This window comes from Rattus norvegicus, chromosome 19, assembly GCF_036323735.1.
Source record: "Rattus norvegicus strain BN/NHsdMcwi chromosome 19, GRCr8, whole genome shotgun sequence".
NCBI classification, from domain to species: Eukaryota; Metazoa; Chordata; class Mammalia; order Rodentia; family Muridae; genus Rattus; species Rattus norvegicus.
Window position 1 is genome coordinate 23,353,474 of NC_086037.1, and position 10,989 is coordinate 23,364,462.

The 10,989-nt window shown below is 42.8% G+C and overlaps 1 protein-coding gene across 1 annotated transcript; it reads left to right on the plus strand.

Annotated features, from left to right (window-relative positions):
• Window positions 1-5,054: 5,054 nt before the first annotated feature.
• On the plus strand, window positions 5,055-9,731 carry LOC134483448 (disks large homolog 5-like). The gene is made up of 5 exons (XM_063278716.1): window positions 5,055-5,221; window positions 6,256-6,415; window positions 7,630-7,773; window positions 8,405-8,567; window positions 9,282-9,731. Exons 1-5 carry the CDS (start codon window positions 5,107-5,109, stop codon window positions 9,309-9,311), a joined length of 612 nt encoding a protein of 203 aa, XP_063134786.1. The 5' UTR covers window positions 5,055-5,106; the 3' UTR covers window positions 9,312-9,731.
• Window positions 9,732-10,989: the final 1,258 nt, after the last annotated feature.

Sequence of the window (10,989 nt, forward strand, 5' to 3'; positions counted from 1 at the left end):
TATTTTCTACTGACATGTGTGACGTGAGACAAAACAGTCCCTGTCATCCCTCACCTGAATAAACGTCCTTAGAGGACAGTGTAGTTGGAGGGTCCTTCTTTCCTCTCCAAGATCGAGAAACATTTCCAGTCTTCAGACAAGTGTGTCAGCCATTGTCCAGTGACTGTCTTGAGATGTCCACATTGTCAGCTGAGTGTCGTCATCCAGCCTGCCCTGTAATTGTTGTAGATGATTAATAGGGTTCCAGCCCTAGGATTTAATTCAGTGCTACAGTACCTGCCAAACATGCTCAAAGCCCTAGCTGCCACCCTAGTCCTGTGTGCTCTAGAGAAAGAAAATAAAGAACCACAATGTCTATCAAGTTTCTCCTCCAATAGAAGGAGAATCTGCATCGGTCTTTTAAGTAACTCTAAGCCCCAGCTTCCCCACAGCTCCCTCCTTCGATTCCATTATTGGTGCATTTTCAGTAACGCTCACTTTATTTTTGGTGTGCAAAGAATATGCACCATGTCAGTAAAGTGTGTGTGTGTGTGTGTGTGTGTGTTCATCCATGAACTCACTATAAATTATTATCAAATGACCCAGAAGACCGTGGAGAAACATGTCGATGTGCATGCAGAATTATGTTACTACCATTCCATGGCACCTTGCAGGGAACACTGAAATAGTGGGCGGCTTTAATAGAGCCTAAAACCAGGCTATGCATGGTTTTCGGTAAGATTGTGATGTGCAACACCGCAACAGAGATCAGCAGAAGCTTCATTTATTCCATGCTGCTGTTACCAAGGTGAGGCAAAGCCTCATCCCATAGAGAGTCTGGTAGGATCTGATGAAGGGCAATAAACTCAGGGTTGAAATCAAGCCTTTAGAAACAAAGAGAAAAATACAAAATCAAGGAAAGCAAGAGCTGTCTTTTTCTTTTCTTCCTCTTTTTTTTTTTTGAGAAGAACCACAAGAGAGACAAACCCTTCCTCAAACTAACAATGCACAAGAGAGACAATACATATATTAAAAATCAGAAATGAAATGAGGGACATAACAATAGACACCGAGCAAATTCCAAAATCATTAGTTCTTACTCCCGAGGACTTTACGCCAGAAAACTGGAATATTTATTCGATATTGTTGATTTTGTAGACAGATAAAAATTACCAAAGTTAAATCCAGATCTGGGAAGGTATCTGAATAATACCCCTAAGAAAATAGATACACTCATTAAAGGTTGCATACATTATATATTATATTGCTTTCTTTTTGCATGATTAAACCCCTTCAAGGACATTTAGCTGTGTTATAGAAAGTGTTACTTTCAAAACAAAAGAATAAAGAAAGAAATTGTGGAGTCACTGAGATACACTTCCCAGACAGGATCAAGGAAAGACGGCTGAGAGATGCAAGCAGGGGCTGGAACGCTGCCCTTGAGAAGGAAATGTTTTTCTCACTTTACCTTACACTATGTTGTACTATGTCCTATTTTGTGGAAGCAGGTCTCATGCTCTCTGGGTTATGACAAGGATATTGTGATACTAGGAAGAGGGGTGATTTGCTATACAGATATTTTAAGGAGAAGCCTTGGCTTAGTCTCACTTCTTTGCCTAGTCTTGCCTCAGTCGTTCCTGGTATCATGGGAATAACCATCTTATTATATCTTGCCAAAAGGGAAAGTGAGGTAATCCATATTCATGACTATATAAGGGTTAATAAACTTGCAGCTGCATGCAGTTGCATCTGCCTTTGCTCTGCATCCCCTGTGTCCTGGTTATTTGTGACCGTACCTGGGCCCCCAACGCACTAGATGTTGACAGGCATCACCCTTCTCACTGTCAGGTTTATTTTCTTTCTTTTTTGAAATCTATGATGTGGAAGCGTATTACAGCAACAATATGAAATAGCAGGCTGGCATGTATGAAAATTGCTGTGTTTAAGCTAGGTGTGGGGACAAGTCCTCAAAAGGAGCTGTTAAGATGGGAAACACATAATGCATTTGTTGCTGGAATTGAGTTGCCTCAGCTGTGTTGCTCTGCCTGCTCAGTGTCCATTCAACATCACTCTGTTTCTACAGAGGAACTCAAGGTTTGCCCCAGCTGCCTGTGAGCTGTGATATGGGCAGAGAAAGGCCAGGACACAGTGGTGATTTCCCACTCCTCAGTTATGCTGAATTTTCCACTACTGTACTTGTATACACAAGTACAGTGTGGTCAGTTATTATAGATATTTGTCATTTCTTACAGAGGGCAACTATGATTGACTACACCCAATTCTATAAAAAACAAAACTCAGGAAACCTGGCCCTTGGCAGCAATGAATCAAGAAATATCTAGGATGGTGGGGCATGAATTCTGCCAAGCAATGAACTCAGATAGGTGGGGTTGTGAGGAAGATGGATGGTTGAATAGCCCAATAGATTCACGTTGTATCATCTTGACTTATTCTAAGGACAAAGAAGTGCAGTATCTCTGATGGCTTTCTTCTAACCCCTTGAAAGGTTAAGTGGGGTTTGACCTCAGTTCTTCATTCTTCTTGCTGGGGCAGCAACACTCAGGGAAGCTTGAGATTGCCATAGGCACAGTATTAGGCTAGAAATGCTGAGTAGGTGATACTAAGTTGTTCAGATGGTGATACCCATTTCATTTGTTCTTAACGTGGACCTAAGGAAAGACAGATCAAGGTCCTTAGAATACAAAGATCATTTCCAGTTCTTTTCTACCTTTCCTGAATGAAAGACTGGTTGGCAGAGAATGGTAAAAATTCAAGAATTTGTAGATGATGCTTTGAATGAAGGGTGGGTTTCAGTGCTGGTTTTAGACAGGGTCTCAATTACCCCATCTTGTTCTCTACGTTGCTCGTCAGGTTCACTTTGAGCTCAAATAAAGCTGCTTCCACTTTCCAACAGGTAGTCTTACAAAGGGGCCTCCAAGGACTGTGAGGACAGCATTAGCCAATGAGAGCTGAGGTGTGTAACCCACAACTATAGCTTTATCTGAAAGACCCTCAGACAGAGGAGACACTCACTCCAGTCCTGAGGATAATCACCACCCCATGAACACAGAGGACTCAGTCTTGATGTAAAAACAAGAGGTTTACTTTGGGATACCAATGCACTGGGGCTCGACACGGTCCTCACGCAGGAGGGATGTGAGGAACCTCGAACAACAGAAATGTACAGCTTAAACAATCATTATGATCACACAGTTTCATTAGCTCAGCTATTTCGGTGCCAAGGATAACTAGGCAGATGTTTCTCGTCCTGGAATTCCTGGGATAAGGCCGTAACCACATCAATGCAGCTATTTCAGTACCAAGGACGTCTGACTTGATATATGTTTTCTTATCATGGGGTTCCCAGGACAAGGACCAAGGATATCTGTCTTGGCAGGTGTTTCTCTTCTGGAGTTCCCAGGACAAGGCTATAGCTATGTCAGCCTATAGCACAGCTGCATTCAGTACCAAGGACATCTCACTTCTATAGTGGTCAGTCAGCTTCCCAGAGATGTTTCCTGTCTTGTAATTGCCCTGCAGTAAATATGTTCTATACCCTCTGTTCTTATGGTCGGGCAGCTTCCTAGAGAGTGGGTGGGAATGTGCTTTCTGTACTTTCTGTTCTATTGTCTAATGTGTAGGGGCTAAGCGAGGGCCAGCTTAAAAGATTCTCATTCTTAAGAAATGGCTGTACTGATATATAAATGGGGATCTTTCATATCCACTTTCTTCCAAGTCTACCAGCCATCTCAGATTGTTGCTGTAATATGCCTGACAATCAAGGACACAGAAAAATAACTTCATACACAGCAAGGACATGGCAATCATATCCTGTGTCGTTATGTATGTTCTGGATGAGGTTTGTTAAAATGACAATGTTGCACAAAGCTTTAAATAGGACCCATCAAATTAAGGGTCACTATGCACTGTCATAGCTAAAATGGCCTGGTCAGAATCAGAAGTGACCACTGGATCACTCTTCTGTAACTTCACATGAGAGGCTCGTGCTTTTTGTGTTTTTTTATTTTTCTGTATTTTTCTTATTTATTTATTTATTTATTTATTTATTTATTTATTTATTTATTGCTTTATATGTTGTCCGGAAGATAGTTCAAGTCATGGAACTGCCCCCAAAATCTGAGCTTTGCCACTAATACTGTAAACAGTATTAGTGTATGCATTCAATAAAATAACTTGGTTTTTTTTTTTAATATGATAGATGCTTTTGTGTTTTGTGGGGTGATCCATGAAACAGGAGTGAAGATGCTTGTTTCTTATTCTGTCCCCTGAGTTATGTCTCTAGGCTTGTCCTACTCCTTTGGCTGGACCCCCACACACACACACACATCTGCTGACTATTTTATTTTTCAGATGAAATCACACGTTATAGCTTAGAGAGGCCTGTAAGGAATCCTGCTTTGGTAACTTAAGTGCAAAGAGGAGAGCCCCACACTCAGCCTGAGGGTGCATTCACTTGTGGATCCAATATTTCAGTTTCCTCTGCTAACAGATCACCACATTGTTGCCAGGACCATAATGAATGCAATTCTTTCTCCTAAGGAATCTGGTGGCAATTGTCAAATGTTAAGCACAAAGCTTCAGGTTGTACCTATAACACACACCCACATCGCAACCTACCCGACAGGCTATTTCTGGGTGTGATTTCATGCACCTGCACATGATGAGACAGGAGACCTCTTTGGCTACTTATATTAACTGGTGTGATTTCTCAGTAATCTTTAATGGGTAATATTGCTGACTGAGGAGAATTTGAGGTAGGATGAAACATTTCTGTGCAGGGATTGGGGAGGAAACACTCATTTAGATACATAGCAATGACTTAGGTTTTTCCAATCAAGCCTAGAGTCAAATTTGGCTTTGGAAGCATGTGGTGCTCAGTGGCTATGCCACAGGGAAGTCTCCTGAAAAGGGCACATCAGCTTTTGCTCAGTACAGGGAGAACATTAGCAGGGAGGCAAAGTCTGTTCTCCGGGACATCAGCAGTCCCTTCGTGGACATTCTATTGTCTCCTAGAGAGACCTTGGAATCCCTGTGATGTCACCAGTATCGTTGTGACAACCAATTCCCTACTTTTTCTCTTAGTGTCCAAAGGATATATCCACAGGCATGTTTGCCCGTCTTTGTAGGCGCTTTGGGAGAGTTGATGTTGATAGAGAAGAGTCTAGAGTGAAGCAAACGAAACCTAAAAGTAATGATGGACACAGGACATGGGGAATGTGGAGTAAGTTCTGGGCAGAGTATGTTGAGCTTCCTGTCAGGGGTGTGTGTGGGGGTCTTCCGCTGGCCTTTTTAGTAATGGGCCACAACCACTGGAACATCTCCACAGATATTGAATTCCATGATTATCTCAATTCCTGAAAGTCAAGGTTTTCACATCATTAGTTTCTCCATAACCACATGGAGGATATGCCAATGCCTATGCTATTATTGGGTGAACTTCTAGTCTTTACTTTTACAGTGCATTCGGTATGTTAAATTGATATAATAACACCATCAGGAGGCATGGAGGGTATAACTTTTCTGAATTAAACAGGGCATCACTGTACTTCACTTTCATTGCTTCTTTAAATTCAGTGACTATCTGACAGTGGTAAGAGGGAGAGAACTGTGCTCCTGGCCATGACCTTATATTCTTAGAACTCCTCTGAATACCTCTGGCTGACAGGGCCAATCTTACCTTCATATATTAGAGGTTCTGTGTGGCAGATATTTTTCTACAGTAGCCAAACTATATGGAGCAGGTAGAGAAAGAGCCTGTAACCTATTGGCACTTCTGGGGCATTTGTCATTTCAGTAGGGGGAATTAATAAGTCTGTTGACCATGTCCTCCCCCTACATGACTTTTTAATGCAAAGTTATTGGACTAGAATAACAGTGTAGAATATCTGAGTATCCCTGATCAATCAAGTCATTGTGGATGCTGAATTGATGATCTGACTTCTGAAACCAGAGGGGTGAGGGTCCTGAAACCAGGTTGTACCCTGCGTACCTGATAATAATTCTGGAGAAGGCATCTCTCTGGTACTTGTAAGCCTGTGTGGGCGGGCATAGGGAACACCTGGCTGCTTACATCTCTTGGTCTCTATATAGTAGTGGGGGAACTGTGATCCACTTAGGATGCCTCTTACACATAGACCAAACTCCTTGCAGTGACACTGGCTTCCAAGCATGTTCTCCTGTTTGGACCTCACTGTGGTCTGTGTATGCTCTATGCATTCGCCCCATGCGGGTTCACTTGTGTTCTTCTACCTACAGAGGCCTGCAGACAGACGTCATCCCCTGAAAATGTCCTAAACAAGGTGCAGGCCAACGAGGAAGAGGAGAGGCTGAATAGAGAACTGGAGCTAACTACCAAGGAGAGAAATGAGCTGACAGATCGCCTCCTTTATGTGACAGGTGGATCCATGAGCAAGAGGTATGCATTGCTCCAACCAAACGACCTTGTTCTAAACCTCATCTCCCATAGAGAGGAGATTCAGAACCTGACCCTTACTGAGGAGTGAGTTTGAAAATAGACTCTCTGATTCCGCCTGTTGAAAATCTGAACTTGCGATCTGAGTGAAGATTTCAGGGATAAAGTCACTGGAGCATGAGTTCCCAGTGTACAATTGGAAAGCCCTTGACAGGTGGTAGCTTTGCAAGGTTCTAGGTGCTGTGAGTTTGTGGAGAGTGTTTGTACTTGCTAGGAAGGTGACTGAATGCTATCATCTCATGGCAGCACCCTTAGGTGACAGGTCCCACATTGTTCATATCAATGCTTAACTAGAAGTTCTGAGGCTCTGGCCTGGTCCTTCTTGTCTGTGGGCCTTACACTCTGAGACAGTAATGGTGCATACATTTCTACTGATTCTCATTGTGCTCTTTCCATATTTGTCTCTCTTTCTCATTCTCTGAGTCTGTTTACTTTTCTTTTCTTGTGGGTGTGTCCCAGTTTGTGTGTCTGTGTGTGCACAGGTCTGCATGCATATGCACAACTTTTATATGTTTCTCTATCCCTCCCCCCTTGGAATTTAGGGGTCTGTTTTTTGACCTCAGGATTTACCCGTATAATAGTTTCATGGAGGTGTAAGTGCTTTATTTTGGAAGCCCCACTTTCAACAGCACAGTTCTTTGCCTGTGTGGTCACATTTGTCTATACATTTGTATGCCTTGGGCAGATTATAAGTTTGTGGCAATATCTGGTCTCATCTCCAGAACTATGTGTACTGTCTGCCTCTAGAATATTAGTTAATCGGCTTGTAGCATTCCACTTGTCAAAACAGGAAAAATGAAATCAGAGGTTTCTGAATGTGCATGCGTGTGTGTGTGCGTGTGTGTGTGTGTGTGTGTGTGTGTGTGTGTGTGTGTGTGTGGTTGGATAAGCTCTGTGGCCAAGGCTCTTGACAGCATAACAGGTTTGAATGCAGATCCAGCCCTCCTGATTGAAAAAAGTGAGCCAGGGAACCCTTTATCTGGGTGCTTAGCATCTGTTGTCCTGGGCACACAATTCCAAGTTTCTGAAGCTGAAGAAGATCCAAATATGTAGAATTCAGAAAGTGTCCTTCGAGGGCTGGGGTAGTAAAGGACACAGCCTGAGTTCATATAATCCTAAACCTCGATGTTCATTGGGTTCTATCTTCCTGGGGCCAGCCCCTACTTCAGGCCAAATCCATTTTATGAAAACTTGAAGATAAAGGAGAAAGAGGTCATGTCATTACTGCACAACTTAGACACCAAGAACATTGAACATCGTGAGAAATTTCAGGAGCTCAAGAAGGAGATTAACTTCTATCGGTAAGTACTGGTCAGAAGGGCCCATCACTTGTGGAATGGCCATGTCTGCCTCTCCTTATTCTGGACCGGAGGGTCTGCAGCTCTGGGTCCATCTCTTCTGCTGTTTAAATATCACTGTGCCGTGGGTCTTTTGGACTCAGTTTCAGTTCCATAAGAGACTGTGACTTCTCACCACAGTGTCTATGCATCTTTAGAAGGCTCTGGATAGAACTACACTGATTCAGGCATCAGAGTGTTATTAGGCCAACCTGTGGCTCTGGGGTCATACCAGGTTTAACAAACCTCAATGTGTGGACCACATGGTTTGCATGACCTCCCTTGGTTCTACTGTCCTCTTGTGGTTATTTGCCGCCTACTAATTGATGTTGCCCAGATGCATTGGGCTTTCATGGATAGTTGTAGATCCCTTGTTCTTTTGGACAGACATGGACTCTTATTCGTGCTTGGGTCACAGAACAATTTATTCTTCCCTGGATTGGCCGTTTGCTGTTTGTGCAGCAGCCTTACATGTATGGAGATGTATTCTATGAAGTCTTTATGGGTATCTGGGTCCTGGTGGACTTTGTGGGATTTGGCAGTTGGAATGGGAGGATGAGGCTTCAGGATCTTACTATGCAGAGTGTGTTTCCAGCAACCTGCACAGCCGGCTCCTGATGGACCAGGCATGTATGAAGAAGAAGTTGGTCACATTGAAGCAGGAGAGCAAGGAGTTACAGCGATATTTGTTTGAGTTGAACCCGAATGATGAAGACGAACAGGAGAAGACCAGCAACCTCCAGACCCAGCAAAACTTGGTAGGAACAAGCAGCTGAGTCAGATTAACAATGTCTGATACCATTTGCCTATTGGATACATCTTTGCTTCCCCTATCATCTTTCTAATCTCCCCACACCCAGTCAGTCACCCACCTCATGTGATAGAGTTATTCATTGCTCTGTCTATGCACAAGATTTCTGGGATGTTAACCACTCTTCAGAAACCGAATTGTTGGCAATTATACTTCTCTGCCCTTTTTGAAACTGCAGTCCAGAAATGGTGACAGAGGAATAACATATCACATGACTGCATCTCCCTATCACAGATTGGATGCTATGAAGAGTTTTGAACGAGTTCTTGGTCGTGTGACAAAGGTCATGCAGGGGTCATGTGATGGTTGGAAGCACCTTGTAGGGATAAGAACCAAGTGCAAATGGCAAATGAGTCCTGGTCATTGGCTTTGATCTGGGTATCATGTGGCCTTCTCCTTTCTTCCTGCACCCCAATTAGGTCTCTCCCCATTTCCCCATTCTTGGTTTGCACTGGTAGAGTCTGAGGAGAAGCTTGTTCTCCCACAGTACTGTGAGGGTTGCTGGTGATGTTCCCCAGCCTGCAGAGATATCAGCAATGATTTCAGTGAAAGGTCAGTGTTGTCTGTCCAATGCAGCTGAAGGGACAGAAGGCAGCAACTTGACAGCTGGTATGCATGTCCCCACCAAATCAGTGTCTTAATAGCTGCCTTCTCCTCCCAGGTCTCAGAAACTGCAGGAGACATGGAATAGGACGGATCCCAGGAAGACAGCCCCCTGAAGAGTAAGTTTCCTTCTCAGGAGTTCCCTGCTGACGACAATCCTCAACAGTCAAAGACTTTTTTGGGGGGAGTATTCTTCTTCTCAGTTAATTTCCTCAATGTTTAGAGACCCTAAATTTATGTATCTGTATGCCAGCCTGTCTCCTTGAGGACTTTCTCCTCTCTCATCCCGACAACACCATTTGAGAGACATCTGAGGGGACTGCCTTGATGTCTCATGTCCTAGAGGAGAAACAGCACTACAACTGTGTTTCTAAATGTTCATTAAGAATATGCTGTTAAGAAATATTTTTGGTTATGATTTTCATTGAAGTTTTCTTTTTGTTATTTCATAGTTATATATTCTTGTTACTGTTTTTCATTTTTTATACCATTTTAGTTGTTCATTTTATGCCTGTTTTTTGTAAATTGTATTCCTTATGAATAAAAATTGATTTGTAACTCTTGACTCTTAAGACCATCTTATTCAAGGGTCCTTTCCCCTCCTGTAGACTTAGAACTGACAGCTGGATATGGATCTTTGCATGGTCCAGGCAGCATGGGTAAATAGGGAATTCAAAGCCACCAAGGGGTACACAGGGTGATAGTGTCTTTTGTGTGGATAATGTGACTTTTTTTATGGACACACACTTTATGATGTAATCACTGACATACTGTATCCATGCTGTCATGTGTTCTGCTCATCCTAGTCTATATCAGTCTACAACACACATTCCTTATTGACTGTGTGCACCAAATATTGAGTAACACACACTCATGCCTGTAGAGCTGCAGAAAGAATGACAACTTTCACAAAGGAATATAGAATAATCCTAATGGAGAACCATGTGCCTCAGTTTTTCTTACAATACAGCATTAGCATTAAACCACAAAGATAATGACCATCAACGTCATTTTGGGAAATAGGTTTTTATAGGTGCTGTTTCACTTGATCATTCATATGCTGTGTTTTTTATTGTTGCTGATTATATTTATTTTTATCATTTAAGTCAATGGATCTTTTTTTTTCAAGTGTATGGATGTATGTATGCACTCCTGAGTGCATTTCCCTCATGATCCAAAAGAGGCAATAGCATTCCCCATTGTAGATGATTGTTAGGGACCATGTGGTTCTTCTGAGAGAGGAGCAGATGCTCTAACCTGGGAGTCATCACCACAGTTCCTGCAGGTACCTTTTGTCCTTCCAGGGCATGTGCTGTACTAGATGGACACGATCACCTTCAATTAAGGAGAGAAATCTCAGGAGATGTGTATGTACAGGTGGTTGAGCGGTGCCTGCTCAATGTGGTAGGCTGCTAGGCATCCATACCGGGCTCTGGTGCCTCCACTGCTCATTGTGCATTCAGGATCATCGTCCAGCATCACTTAGTTTCAATTCCAAACAGATCTTTCACTTACTATCGATGATTATATACATTAAGCACATCTGATGAAATACCGAAGAGACTAGCCTCCTTCTACAGGCCAACTTGGCATAATGAATTCTTTTGATAGAAAGCAAGATAATTATCTTAATCTATGCAGGTCAGGGAGGACCTCAAGAGCATCCATATTGAATGCAGACTGCAGCTGGGAACACATGTTTCTTTTGCAGAGCACGTCTGTGCAAGCCCAGAACTTAGGTGGGACAGTTCATGTTTCACCTTTTA